This window comes from Populus alba, chromosome 9 (genome assembly GCF_005239225.2).
Source record: "Populus alba chromosome 9, ASM523922v2, whole genome shotgun sequence".
NCBI lineage: Eukaryota > Viridiplantae > Streptophyta > Magnoliopsida > Malpighiales > Salicaceae > Populus > Populus alba.
Genome location: NC_133292.1, coordinates 6115370 through 6131366, shown reverse-complemented (window position 1 = coordinate 6131366; position 15997 = coordinate 6115370). Strand labels below are relative to the sequence as shown.

Here is a 15997-nt window from a genome sequence, read left to right as displayed (position 1 = left end):
TAACATACTAAATTGATTAAGATTGACACAGTTTAACCAACTAGATTTGCAACTCGGGTAATGAAACCAAGATAATTTTATAAAAAATCAATCAAAATAAATCATGAAGCATAATCCTCGTTCAACTAATATTGAAAGATAAAATTAAAATTAAAATAAATAAAAAAATATAAAAAATAATCCAACTCAACACCAATTAACTTGTCAAGTATGTTTTATGTACCATGAGTCCCAAATAATTTCATTAAAAATAATCAAAATAAATTATGAACATCTCTTCTAGTAAATTTAATGTTAAATAATAAGAATGAAAAAAAATTCAATTAAAAAAAACTCCAGTCAAATTACGAAACTTGCAAAAATTATGAGACTAGTATAACATATGAAAATCAAATTGAAAGCTTAATACCTAGTAACCCTGATATCGAAGAATGGGATTAGAGGTGTTCACGGTCCGGTTTTAACATAAAAATTCAACCGAATAGAAAAATACTATTCCTTGTTAATATAACTCAAACCAAACTGAGAACCGGTTCAAACCGAACCGGTTTTGTTCGGTTCGGGTTGGTTTTTTAGCCTTAGAAACCAAAAAAACCAAAACTAATTAAATAAGAGAAAACTTGGCCGAATCACAATCACTGGACAAACTTGGTAAATCACATTAAAAAAAATCCTAAAAATGTAAACCCTCTAAGTGAGAAACTATAAATTGACTAATTTCATGTAAAACAAAAGGAAAAAAAAGAATATTTAGTAATTATAATCCTGCATGTTTAGAAGATAAATGCATGTTAATGTAATAATTAGTTCAATATAAATCTTTTGAGTTTATAATTGTTTGTAGTTAATGTGTTATTTGTCGATGATGTAAGGTTGAGAAAAATACAATAAAGTATAGTTATGTGAAATATATTTGATGAGATTGGGATATGATCCAGGATGGTTGGATCAAAGTGGAAGTTGTGAGTATTATGATTGAATGAAGTCTAATTGATAACTTGGTAACATTAGAAAACAAAGGAAACTCTATCAATTTTTTTTTTTTAAAATCCCATAATCTTAGACATACTATTCAATACTTGATATTAGTAAAGAAATGTTTGAGATTTCATGACATTATAATTTGAGGGTGTTACAAAAACTTTGAATCCAAGCCCTTCGGTTGAGATCTGAAAGATCTCCCCTAGCTGAATCACAATCATCGGATCTATCCAAGTTAGCACAACTACATGTTAACAAAGATTCTAATAGCATCCAATAAACTACCGGGACCTCGCTAGCACAACTACATGTTAATAAAACCAGAAACAAGCATTTTATCCAAGTTTTTTGCCATAAAGTAAAGTAGAAAGTAGAAAAGCAACAATATAAGAGAAAATGAGTTGCTTTAAGCCTTCCTTGTGCACAGAGGAAAGCGAGAGGGAGAAAGGGAGGGGTAGGGCCATTGGAAAAGGGGAAGGGGAAAGGGGGAGAGAAAGCCGGGAGGGAGGGATGGGTAGGGGTGGCTGGAAAGGGAAGGGGAAGGGGGAAGGGGGAGCGACTGGAAATGTAGGGTTAGAGTATTTATTATTTAGGTTTAGGATGTTTTCTTTTATATATTTTTTTTAGATTTAATTCAATTGGTTCGATTTGGTTCGGTTCAATCGGTTTAAGCCTTTTTAAACTGGAACCAAACCGGATCGGGTGGTTTTTTTTATTTTTTAATCAGTTTATTTAGTTTTTTCTATCGATTCGATTTTTTTGATTTAATCGGTTGGTCGGTTTTTTTGAACACTTTTAAATGGGATTAATAAAAAAATATTGTTCGGCAAACAAGTCTTCATGAGCAAGTGAATGAAGGATTCACATTCTCTTTTGGTTTTTGTTAGTAGTTCAAACAAAATAATTGGCATGTAAAATAATTAGATGTTTTTAAATAAAAATATATTAAAGTTTTAAGTTTTTGTATGAAAAAATCCATTTTCCGGCACCTCTCTCTCTCTTTACCTTATCATGAAAAAAAGTGTTACTTCATAAATAAAAAAAAAATAAAAATTAATTTCTAGCAATAAACAAATACTTAATTGGCAAAAGAAATTAACAGATTCTTGGATTTGTTTCTACTTTCTTAATATTTTTTTTTTCAAGATGTTAACAATCTCTTATCCAATAGGGAATTGCCACGTTTCGTCTTCCTTTCTAATTCAAAATTAACATGAAATCTGGTTGAATATAGACGCCAAACGTGTCAAATTATATATATTCAATTGCTTATTTGATGCTACAAGAGTGTTTTTTTATAAAAAATCAAAGCTACATATTGAAAAAGGAAGAATAACTAGGGCTGAGAAAAAAACTGAAAAACTGATTTAACTGAGAGAATAAAAAAAAATTTAACTAAAAAAACCGAACTGGTACAAAAAACCGATTGAACCGGTTAAAATATTTAGAAAAATATCCGGTCCGGTTCGGTTTCCGGTTTTGGTGTGCCAGAACCGACCAACCCGAACCGAACCGGTTTCGATTTAAAAATAAAAAAAAAATAAAGCAATAAACCAAGCGCGGGCCACCCCTCCCTCCCATTTGCCAACAACCCTAGCAGACCTTTATCATTTCTTTCCCTTACACACAGCCGCCATCTCCCCTCCTTAAGTCTTTAAATGCTTTCACATTTAAGGGTCCCTTCATTCACAGCCTGAATGCTCTTTTTTTCTCTCATCTCTCAACGTGAAGGAAACATAAAGATTACAGGTAAAGGCATAAAGCTTTAATATTTCCTTTTAATATTCGAGTAAAATTTGTCTTTTTCTCTTCCATGCTTTCTGTCTCTCATCTCTCATCTCTCAAACTTGCTATGTCAAGATGAATGACTGATGATTCTTCCATTGATTTACTTGATTCTCCTTCATGGGTCATGGCTTTTAATAGATCCCACCTTGATTGCCAGAGAATGATTATTTCGGGTCTAAAAGCTGAAGAGTGTCTAGAAAATTGCTAAGAATTGATACTGTTTTTTTGCAATTATTTTTTCCTTTGCAAGAAGTTGTAACAACGAGAACAATGTTTTTGATTCTTAGAGGATGGTATCTTGGCATTGCAGTTCGGTTTGAAAGGGAAAAAAACCGAACCAAACCGAAATTAATCGATTTGAACCGGTTTTCGGTTCGGTTCAAAAACTAAAAAAAAAAAACGATTTGGTTGTTTATTTTGGTCCAAAACCGGACCGAACCGAAAATGCTCAGCCCTAAGAATAACTTTGCTGAATGGGCTCGGTTCCTTAATGTAACATGGGCTTGAAGAAACCTATTATAAATGGTTATGGGCTTTTATAGATTAATAAAACTATTGTAATTAATTGCTGGGCTACTTTATACTTGAATCGGTTCTGCTATCGAACAATCTCTTTCTCGAACAGCGTTAAATGCTCCAGCGATGAAGATTTTAGCTCGTAAAAATCAATTTGCCATCTGCCCGGGATGAGACCACACACAGTTAAGTTTTTTCTTTTCTTAGAAAAGAAGAAGACTAATCAGGCATGCTCTGGTTTGCCACCACGCACCGTTTTCTTCGTCTTCTTCCACTGAATTAACAGAAGAAAGAAGAATCTGATGCATCACAAAACAAACATTTGATAGAAATGTCAGGATCTCCTCCCACCTTCCTGCGCAAGATCATGTGAGTTGCGAAGGGAGTATTTTCGAATTAAAAAACTGAATTTCCGTTGCAATAATTACTGAATTCAAGTTTCACAGTGAAAGGAAAAGACAGGAGTGAAAATGCTCCCCCAGAAAGGAGGTGAAATAGTGCTGAAACTGCCCGATTGACGTCGACGTGTTCTAGAGCAAATGGGGTTTAGGAAGCGAAATCAACTTTCTGGTCCAATGTTAGGCTTTTTTACCCTTTTGACTCTTCTGTTTTTTCATTTATCAAAGGAAGCCATTAATTAAGGAGAAGCTTTCACATTTAATGAGATGTCGAGTGTTAGGCTTGCGAATCTTGTAAACTACTGTGTGAATCGCAGACATCAACAGTGCCTGGTCGGTCACGTTGAGCTATATGTTATTATTGACCTTTTGAGTTCAAAGTCATACCCAACAAATATAATTGCCTGGAAAACTAACTCAGCCTAACTGAAAACTAAATGCAAAGATTCTTAGTCGTATAATAAATGGATTAAGATACAAGTTGAGGTTGGATTTTGATGAAATTGTTGAAAACCTCCCATGGTATTATTTTTAAGATTGCTACGAGTCGGAAAACATTTGAAAAACAAGTCCTTGAAAAGGATAGGGAACTTTCAATGTCTAAATCAATTCAGATAAGAGCTAGAAGCTTTGTAATACAATATTAAATGCATGTTTAGTTGTAGAGAATATTCAAATTTAAATTAAAAAAACATAAAGCCTATTTTTATTTTTGTTTCTCCTGAAAGACAATGGAAGACGATAATTTATGTTGGGATTCAAAACTATTTATATAGCTTTGAACACATGTAAATATGTCCTTGTAAGGATAAAATAAATTTGGTTACCATTTACTGTTTTAGACTACTTGGAGATAAAAAGATCTAAAATAACAACGTGTTATTATAGAAACTATCATAATTTCTAGTTTCGTGAGCTATGTACTGCTAATAATAATAATAATAATAATAATAAGAATGTGATTAATATCTAGGAAACACATTACTAAATAATATTTTTTTATTTGATGACAAGTAGATTGGATTTAACTATAAAGTAGTGTATTTGAATTTAACTTTAGGTTTAAAAATCTTAGTTGGTTTGATGTGTTCATGAGATCTGAAAAAACCTTATATCAGATAATATTTTCATGTTGGGTTTCATGAACACTATACATCTAATCTAATTTAATTTAATTGTGAGCTCTATTAGGGTTGCCTCAAATTAAAAATCCTCGTTTCAAAGGAGTATTGAGCCCCATCTGATATGCCAGGCTCAAATGAAAGTGAATTCCATGTGAGCCTTGGATACCTAAGTGGGTTTCACGGCTCGCCATAATCTTGCACCCGTGGCTCTCACAGACCTAGTTCCGATCATTGAGACATGACCATGTCCGAAGGGTACGAACCCAGACCCACGAGGTCTGTACGGTTTGTACGAAATTGATTTCAATTTCTGCTGACTTGGGTATTGTATTCTACCGGTCAAAGGTAACCAACATAACCACCCCATTAAGCAGTTGTAATTTCACAAGTCAAGTCAAGTGGCCTAGCTAACGTCCTACAGGGGTAAAGTGGTGACAAAATAACGATCGTCTTGTTGTGTTAAACCGATAATTTGGCCGGGAAATGCAAGAGAAAAAAGAGATCACGACTCCGTTTTTCCCGTGATGATTGCAATTTGCAAACCCAATATTGCAAAACAAGGCTGACCGTACTCTGAGGCAAAAGCCCATGCCGGGATGACTTTTTGGACTTCCTACATAAAACTTGAAAACTAATCTGTGAAAGCCAGTTTACACTTTCTTTGAAATTGTCAATTTTTTTTTAAATATTTTTTATTTATAAATATATTTAAAAATATATATTTTTATTTTTTAAATTTATTTTTGATATCAATATATTAAAACAATACAAAAATATAAAAAAATTAATTTTAAATAAAAAATTAAATTTTCACACATTTCTATTTAAAATGATTTTCTAAGCCGGGGTCTTAATTTCTTTCCCGTAATTTTAGGGTCCAAAGCACCTGTTTTTGAAAAATTCAGCAGTTTTAAAATTTCCACGGCGCACTCAGGCAAGTCAAGTAAAACTTGCAATGTATTTGTTCTCCTTAGTTTATAATTTTCTCCCCATTCCATCTCAAGAAATTTCAAATCTATAATCATATAATTTAATTATCTCCACGATTATTGAAGTTTACTTTACTTGATGGAAAGACCGCTATCCCATATATTTCTATTCTGCGATTAAAAAAGTGCTTTTCCATCTCCTTCCCCGGATAACACCGAATCAGACGTTTTTTAAATTAATAATTATCATGTAGGGTACAAGAACGCAATTTAATAATAATTTCATTTGACTTTGGGTGTTTGTTTAATAATGCAGAATGTTTTTTAAATAAAAATATATTAAAATACTTTTTATAATTTCATTTGACTTTGGGTGTTTGTTAAGCTGAATGTTTTTTAAAAATATTTTTAAAATAAAAATATATTAAAATAATTTTATTTTTATTTTTATATCAACATATCAAAACTAAAAAAAAAACTTCAAAAATATGAGTTTAATACATTTTAAATGTAAATTGCTTGGGGAACGATTACTTTCTTAATTTTTATTTTTTTTTAAAAGCTAAAAGTAACATGTTTTGCAACTACACATTTCATATGTTGGGGGTTAATACATGAACTCGGAGTCTTATCCTTGATTATGTCATAACGACAGGGAATCCTTGTTGCAGCGGCAACAAACCTAGATCACAAAACCCTCCCCTCCCATACCTCCGGCTTTGTTTCCAAAGCACACCACGGCAAGTCTGGATGATGACGATGACGTACCAATTACTTGTTCTTTTAATCCCCTTGGAAGCACACGCAAGTTCAATTCTCTTACCACAATCTTACCTTCTCCTTCCCTCACGCTTATTGGAATTCACCTAAAATATTGCTAACTCCCCCTAACTTGATTAATTACATAGAAAATCCCAGTACTTTCAGGTCTATTATTTCTGCCCCTTTATTCTGTCTCGATTACATTATTAGCATGTGGTTTTTTTTAATACAAATTTATTTGTTGATGAAAATTATGATTATGATTCGTGGCAGGTAAAGAAGAAAAGGAAAAAGAAAAGGCCAACATTCATATTAATTTTTTTTTATTAGTAGGTGCTCGTTAGACTTGCGTGCATTTCGATTAATCCTAAAGATCTTAAAATTAATGATCATGTAAGTTTCTAGTAGCTCTAAAATTTATAAGATTCGAACTAATATTTTTTAGGGAATAAATCTATATGGTATTTGATTTTGCTTTTTTTTTTTTCTTAAAAGGGTTCAATGCATTGATGATATTACAGTAATGTTTATATATATATATATATATATATATATATATATATATATATATATATTCTACAACACATGGGAATCAATTAAAAGAACATGAAAAATATTAATATCATCAATTCAAAGACTTGTTGATTTTCGTATTGCGCAGCTTTCCTAGAAATCACAAGCAGCTGAGAGCTGGCCTAAATTAAGAGCAAAAATCATCTATTCTTCAGAGGGTCGTCAGTGAGTGGAAATGGATCTTCCACTTTTTATTAATTAAAAGTATTCCTCGGTGAAGTTGACTGTAGAAATATTCTCTGCGCTTGAAATCAAGCGTTGACACATACAAATATTTCCAAGCGTTCCATCCTGCTCAAATTTGTAAGCGGTCAAAACCAGTCTCTATTTTGGAAATCAACAGCATCAAACTGTACGTCCATGGCAATCTCCTGCAGCTTGTCAGAGGTGGATAAATACCAAATAGTCAAATACCAGTAACGAAAAATCATGAAATAAATAAACGGGTGCCGAATTATAACACCTTAATTATTATGCCAAATCCTATGTTCAAGAAATGTTGCAATTATAATTTCTACTATTAGTTAATAAATTTGATTGATCGCTAGCTACCCTTAATTATAATTAAATTAATTAATTAAGGATATAGTACAGACGTGCTTACTGTAGCTAATATGTAACACACTTGGAATAAGAACAGGCATGAATCAAATTCAATTAAAACATCTTAACATATGTGAAAATAAATCTTAAACACTTTAGGTAAGCTTTTAAGTGAGAATTCAAAATCCAGACCGAATAAATATATAGTAATATTAATTAATTTAGATATAACTCCACAAATCTCAATTAATATATTTTGTATGCTTTTCATAGGTTACTAGTTTAAGTTTTACAAGCTTTAGAACAATTGAAGACTTAAAGTCTGTTTGACAGTGTGGTAGCGATTGTTTTTTAAATAACTTTTCATGCCGAAATAAATGTCAATGATTTTATTTTTTTTTTTAAAAAAAATATTTCTGATATCAACACATCAAAATAATCCAAAACATACAAACCATATTAAATTTTAGTAAAAAAAAAAAATTTTGGTTTCAACCACGTTCCTAAATAATTTCTTACATGATTGTTGATTTCATGATCCGTGAAATTAGTTAAGGTACATATAAAATAACCTGGACATCCATTTTAATAATAAAATAAAATTAAATTAATACACCTTGTGAATTAAAAAGGAGTTTAGGAAATAAGTGGCTAAAATTAACACACCATTTATCAGTAGACACTCTAGCTTGTATAAAATGCTTTTTATTTTTATTTATCATAAGAAAATTATTCGAAATTGAAACTCTTAAGAAGATATCGGGGATTACAATGTATTGACAGTGTCCAAATCATGGATATATATTTTATTTATTAGAATTTGTTGATCTTTTCTTTATTTGTTAATTAGTTACCTAATCACACACACAAAAGCAGGTATACAAATTATGTTCGGTAACATATCACCTCATCACCATGCGTGTGTATGTTGGGTAAACAAGCATCAAACATGTACGAGGACAGACTAATATTTTCTTACTAACTAACTTAATAGCCATTTTGATTTTCTCCAGATCAGAAAAGAATTGCATGTGAATTAAAAAAAGTCGGCTACCAGCCCAACAATCCTTTCGTCTCAATCTCTTGCATCTCTGTCCATACCTCCCTGAGTCATAAGATTTTTTCTTTGAGCAGCCATTGTTTCTTCGAAGTCTTCACCTCTTTTTCTTCTCTCTCTCTCTCTCTCTCTGAAAAGCAAGTCCACTTTTGTCCATCCTTGTATCTTCTATATATATGCACACCTCACGACAAATCATTTTAACATCCATACCTCCGATTATTCTAGCTAACAAGTAGCAGCTTTACCAGATCTTTCAATATTTGTCTGCCTTCTGCTCTCCTCAAAAAGTGATAGCAGACAAAATGCATCCACAATACCCACCAAGACATTTGCTCCTGCTTCTCATCCTTCTGTCCTCCTTTGTCTCTTGTTTTAGCACTTACCAAGAGAGCCCGGTTGCCACTGTTCCTGAGCATACCCATAGCTATAATGATCCGAGAAATTATCGTCCATATTTTAGCACCATTGATAGAAAAGACAACGATTTGAAGCATATATTTCCAAGTTTACTCAATTTTGAGGCCAAAGTTGTAACCAGACTTGATCAAGCAAGCGCCCCTGCAAGCTCAGCAAAGGTGGTGAATGTGGACGATTTTGGAGCTAAAGCTGATGGTACAGATGATAGTCAGGTATAACTAATTTGAAGAAAATGAAAAATAATATTATTAATTGTATTTATATTGTTATTAAATCTTAATCTTATGTTACGGCTGCAATGCTGGGGATTTATTGTTGGCACTTTGTTAGGCATTTAAGAAAGCGTGGGAGGAGGCTTGCTCTTCTAAAGGAAGTGCCATTATCGTGATCCCCAAGAACAAAATCTATTATCTCAAGCCAGTAACATTTTCAGGTCCTTGTGAATCTGATCTCGTGTTCAAGGTGAGTTCAAGCATGCAAGCATGCACAGTATTTCTATATGAATATGATGTGTGTATATAATTAGCAATTAAATTAATAACCTGAAAAGAATCACGGAAATTCTATAAATGGATAATGGCACTTGCAGTAAATAGCAATTTAAATAATGGCATTTGTGTTTGTATTGATCCTTCATGGCGTCTCCAAAAGCAGAGCTAGAGATTTACCACAGGAAAGCTGATCGACAAAAATCATCTAAAGACACAAAAAGTTGCAGCTTAGGGACTAAAAAGAAAATCTTTTAATCTAAGGGGACCATTATATCTAAATGGATTTGGATCATCATTCATATTTGAAAAGAAATGTTAAGACTTTTGTGCAAATCAATCGAACTTTTGGACTACCTTTTTTTTTTTCTTTTATCTACATGCATGCATTTTTTTCAATATATATGTAAGCACAAACATCATGAAATTTAATTTAGTTCCTGTAATCACGGATGCTTTTTCTTAACACACCAGATTTTTGGGACAATCAAAGCGTCTGCTAAAGTAAGCGACTATGAGAATGATAGAAGACATTGGCTCGTATTCGAAAATGTTCAAAATTTCAGAGTTAGAGGTGGTGGCACTATCGACGGCAATGGGAAAATATGGTGGGAAAATTCTTGCAAAATCAACAAAAGCCAGGTATATTTAAATATTAAATCTTCCCATTTGATCTTGCAATCAATTTGGTACCACTACATATTTATATATAAAAAAACTAATCACGGTCTCTTCTTCTCTTCCTTTGTTTTCCTTTTTTGCAGCCTTGCCAACATGCACCAACTGTAAGTTCATGGTCCTATCGATCACCTTGTTATTAGCCCATAAATTAACTCCTGAAACCCTGGAGATTAACGAGGTATTTCAGTTTTTTCTCCTTTACGTTTTGGTCTTAAGAATCTATACATATTTGTTTCACAGGCCGTGACCTTCTTGGAATGCAAGAGTTTGATAGTAGCCAACCTGAGGTTCCAAAACGCACAGCAAATGCATCTTTCGTTCCAAAACTGTGTTAACGTCAGAGCTTTGAATCTCATGGTAATTGCACCGGGGACGAGCCCAAACACCGATGGCATCCATGTCACCGGCACCCAAAACATCAGGATAAGAAAATGTGTCATAAGAACAGGTAAACATACCACTCTGGATAAACACGAAAGCTTGATAGCCACCAAAGCAAATGATATTTTATAAAATTAAATTTCAATTTGAATCTTTTAATTACCGAAACTTATTGTCTAATAAACTGATATTTATGTTTTGAAGGTGATGATTGTATTTCAATAGTGAGCGGGTCTAAGAATGTAGAAGCCACTGACATAACCTGCGGACCAGGCCATGGAATAAGGTCTCCATCTCAACTGCTAATAGACTTTTTGTACCTAATTATCAACCAAGTTCAACCAATGCAATCTGACTTTCAAGGTGTCCAAGAGTCTTCTTACATGATTTTTCTTCCTAAATCTAAGGCTTGCTCTGTGGGCTCTATATTTTGCAGTATTGGTAGCCTGGGAGCAGATAATTCAGGGGCCGAAGTTTCAAACGTGTTTGTTAATAGAGCAACACTTTCAGGAACCACCAACGGAGTCAGAATCAAGACTTGGCAGGTAATTAGAGTCATTCTCATCATCTTTTATGGTTCATATGCACTACGTACAAAAGAGGAATCATCTATAGTATTAATACCACACTGTGTGTATATTTTTGTGGAGGCAATTCAATATGAAGAATTATGTTAAGCACGAGCATGTCTTGAAATGAGGGCAAAGTGATCAGCAATCCTGACCTCGTAGAGTTTTGGGCCTAGAGCACTGAGAAACATAATTAGAATTTTGGGCCTAGAATCTCTGGTGTTACAAGCAAATGATTAGTATATATGGGTGTGTTTTTCGTGGGTTGTCTGCTAAATGATTATGTTATTGCAGACGAATTAATGATATTATGTTCGTGTTTCTTGGGAATTGCAGGGAGGTTCTGGATATGCGAGGAACATAGTATTTCAAAATGTGGTAATGCGTAATGTGACAAATCCCATAATTATCGATCAAAACTACTGTGATCAAGACAGTCCATGCGAAGAACAGGTAATGCACATATGACCCCATCACCTTTAAATACGATCATCCCTTGAGTAGAGCTAATGAAGATTTCAATAATCTAAAGAACACAAGTCATAATTAAACCATTCTTCTCCTATATTGGCAGACCTCGGCTGTGCAAATAAGCAATGTGATGTACAGGAACATCAAGGGAACTAGTGCTTCGGATGTAGCTGTTAGTTTTGATTGCAGCAAGAACATCCCTTGTCGAGGGATTTTGTTGCAGGATGTAAATATAGCACTCCAAGAAAACGGGAAGCCCGAAGCCTCATGCGCGAATGTTAATTTAAGAAAGAAAGGGGAAGTCTTTCCACAGTGCTCGTAACTCGTAAGATGGGAAGAAGGATCTTTCATGTATTAATAGATGCTAGCTATTAGAGATTCCAATAATTTTTCATTTTTCATTCTAGAAAATAAAAAATGTGTTTATTTTATTTATAATTATATTCTCTGTAATTTATGTCTCCAAAAACAGAAAAAAAATATTAAAAATGAAGTCTACGATAAAAGATAACAAGCACACTCAGGCCACATGCTAGGCATTATTTAAGTAAATGAATATATTAAAAATAATAAAAATTAAATATTTAAACGAAAAGCAATATATGATAATGATTATCTATATTATATAAATATTATTTTATATGACAATACTTTTAAGTGTTCACAGAAAATTAATTCAGAATATTAAATGACTCTTCATAAGTGTTCTAAGAGAACCCATTAACCATAGCCTTTTTTTAATATCAACAGAACCCTTTTTTTTATTAAATAAAGTTGAGCACAAGCCAATCCAAATTTAGGTTTGATGAAAGCGGGTTAATTGCTGTGAAATATTTTTAGCAAAAAAAAAACTGAAATTTAGAACTATTTTGAATTTCTGAATTGAATGCTTCAAGAAAAATAAGTGTACGATAAACTATTTCTAAAATAATCATGGTATTTGTAAGAATAATTATAATTGTTTTTTAAAGTATTTTATACTTAAATATATATTAAAATAATATTTTTTTTATTTTTTAAAAAATTATTTTTAACATCAATCCATTAAAATAATTTAAAAATATTAATTTTAAATAAAAAAAAAATAAAAAAAATAATGCTTTTAAATACTTTTAAAATACAAAAATAAACATACTAAATAGTATATGTTAAAAATAATGGGCTGCGCATGTCAAGGGTAATACCGCCTGATGCCTGATGGGCACGAATGAAAAGTACTGTGTGGAACAGCTCATCACGGCCGACTGGTCGTCTATACTCCTTGGAGCATGTATATTATAACCCACCCATATGGCTAATATAAAAGTTTTGGGCAAACATTAATTTACATTAATCAAATGACATCGGGTATTATCAGGTTTACATTTAAACTACATCTTCTTTTATTAATTTTATTATTAATCTATTTTGATTTTTCAATTTAAAGTTTTTATTAGAATAAGTTAAATAAGTATTATTTTTTTACAAAATAATATCATCTTTTATATAAAAAATAATATAATTTGGATGAAAATATATATAAATGCAAAGCCTTAAAAGGGATGAAAATCTTTAATCGAGAATTTTTAAAAGTTTGAGGGTAAATTTGATACAAAGAATTATGTGGTGGTAGGTGATATTTTTAAGGTTTATCTATTTTTTTTTATGGCTACTTTCTTTAGAAATTAGATTTTAATAGTACTAGATAGATAAAGGTTGAATTTATGCAAATTTCATAATAAATTGTATTTTTTATAAATTTACAACTTCATTTTTTTTCTTAATCAAGTGTTTCTACTTGCTATTTCATAAATGAAATTGAATTAACCTACTTATTTTCTTAAAATTAAAGAATTTGTATCTTTATTATGATGATCCAGAAAATTTGTAATTAGGTGTAAGGTGTATGTCTTGGATGATCGACCCATCTTGTGGTTCTAACAATCTGATCTATTATTATTGACCATGATGATTGGTAATTGGTACAAGTAAAAGGTCTTTTTTAGTGGATTTGGAGGCTCTCCGATACTTAAATCAGTATCTTTTTTAGAGAAAAAGTAATGATATTTTCAAGAAAAAGACTCTGAAAATAAATATGCGGTCAAGAATAAAGATTATGAACCTTTTTGGCGTTGAATGATTCATATGGTTTTTATAGCCTATGAGACTTGTTCATTTGTGAAAAGAAAGAGTCAAAGTGTGATTTTACCTTAATAGCATCAACGAGAGAAAATATGCATAACACACATCCTAGTAGCATTAAAGAGGTGAAATATCAATGGCACATGCATTAAAAAAGAATAAATATCGCTTACACATCATTTGGCCTTAAGGTGGTGAGATAGTTAAAGAGGATTCTTACAATTCCTTTAGACATTTCAATGATATATGATAAGAGCTATAATAGTCATTTGGCCTTGATTGGACAAATGACCTTTAATGTAAGGAGATTTCTCATCCAACATTTTAGTTTGATTTTATAGTTGTTATTTTCTTAAAATATATTTTTTTTTCTAACTTTCATGATATATGTCCATTTCAAAAAGCGCTAAATGACCAAAAGAAACCAAGTAATAGAGGCCATTGCCAAACATACAGTAGACTAGGTAGTCTTCCAGCGACTAAGAGTGGAGAAAACTATGGTGGAGGCCAAACCAAGAAGACTCAAAATGGCCCATATATCGCTAAAGAAATAGATGTAAGGCGCGTTCTTCAATTGAGCTCCATTGAAAAACAACTCAGATCATTTTAATTAGATGAATATCTTGAAATAAGAAATCTTTAAGACGGTACAAGAGATGAACTTTTTTTTGCCAGGAAAGATGCCCAAAGTTCCTGGAGGTAGCTGGAGGCATTAAGGAACTTTCTTGGAGAGTTCCAAGATATTTTTTAGAAAAATGAGTATCATTAACTTTAACATTTTAAATTAACACAAGTGAAGTCTTATGATCCAATATGAGGCCAAGAAAGGTTATCAGTTCTATATCTATTTGATCTTAGCGAGATGCTAAGCTCATGAATATTGGGTTTGGTGGCTTGTCAAACTCATATATATTTGAATTCTGCATGTAGTTGAACCTGGAGATGTGAGGTTATCACTCTATTTCTTACCTTTTTAAGCATGTATTTTAGATAAAATTAACATATAAAAGACACTAATCATCACTTTCTTTTTTATTTTACAATAAGGAATTTGAAATATTCAAAGGAGAGGAAACAAAGTTCAAATGAAATTAAAATTTTTATTTAGACCTGGATGCATTTATGGACGGTCACATTCTTGCAATTCTCGTTAAGTTTCTAAAATTAACCAATTATGAAAAATGTAAATTTAATTAAATAGTTGAATACCATAGCTCATTTCATAAATATCCTTGGTCTACATCAAGACGAAGGAGGATTATATAACAAGTACGGCATGAATAGAAAGAAAGAAAGAAATAAAAAACTTCTCCTATAGTTTACCTTTTTTGTTTTAATTGTATTAGAGAGTGATTGATATTGTTTTTAAAACACTGATTGCTAAAATTTTGATTTTTTTTACTTGAAATTATTTTTTTTAGTATTTTTATATATATTGATATTAAAAATTAATTTTAAAAAATAAACAAAAATATTATCTTAAAATATTTTAAAAATAAAAACTTTGAAAAACAATGTGTGCTATATAAAGAAAGTCCATCCATCCAATTAGTGAGAAGAGATAGTACTTTCTATGCGCTGCGTCCGTAAATGATAAATGCATGTGAAAACTGCAAGAAGACGATAAGGTGTCAGAACTCCAATTATCAAAGCCGTGGTTGCTGGGGCGGAGACAGGGTCACTGGGGCCCGGTAAAAAGTTCTCTGCATTTTTTTTTTTTTTTAAGTTATATATATGTGTGTGTGTGGTCTTAAAAAAAAATGGATTTTCTCTTTTTAAAAAATTATTTTATCTCTAGCTCTGCTCTTACGTGGTTATATGATCTTAGGTGATAGACATATATGTATAATAATTTTTCACAAGATACAATATATTTTTTTACCTTATCTACCAGTAGCATAGTAGAATAACAGTAGTTTTTGTTTCTGGATGTGTTTTAAAAATATTTTTTTATTATTATTTTGATATATTGATGTGAAAAATTAAAAAATAATTTTAATTAATTTTCAAATTAAAAATTAAAAATTACATCACAGTATGAACAGACACAGTAACTTTACTAATCAAATTCTCCCTTCTATAGTTACTCTAAAGCGAATAAGCCAACAAATGGGAATTTCATAGCTAGTTTAATGATCTGACAACGAACTAATTACTTAGGGGTTTCTGCGATGAATTTTGAAAATCATCGAGAA

The 15997-nt window shown here is 31.6% G+C and overlaps 1 protein-coding gene and 1 long non-coding RNA gene across 2 annotated transcripts; both read left to right on the top strand.

Annotated features, from left to right (window-relative positions):
* The first annotated feature begins 2514 nt into the window (after window positions 1-2514).
* Window positions 2515-3334, top strand: LOC118027703 (uncharacterized). The gene is made up of 2 exons (XR_004683869.2): window positions 2515-2730; window positions 2908-3334. It is a non-coding gene; the product is annotated as an uncharacterized lncRNA (long non-coding RNA).
* Window positions 3335-8678: 5344 nt separating this feature from the next.
* On the top strand, window positions 8679-12122 carry LOC118027705 (polygalacturonase QRT2). Its single transcript, XM_035031144.2, has 9 exons — window positions 8679-9303; window positions 9422-9553; window positions 10054-10221; window positions 10344-10364; window positions 10501-10708; window positions 10846-10927; window positions 11078-11186; window positions 11547-11663; window positions 11785-12122. Exons 1-9 carry the CDS (start codon window positions 8977-8979, stop codon window positions 12001-12003), a joined length of 1383 nt encoding a protein of 460 aa, XP_034887035.1. The 5' UTR covers window positions 8679-8976; the 3' UTR covers window positions 12004-12122.
* The last annotated feature ends 3875 nt before the right edge of the window (window positions 12123-15997 follow it).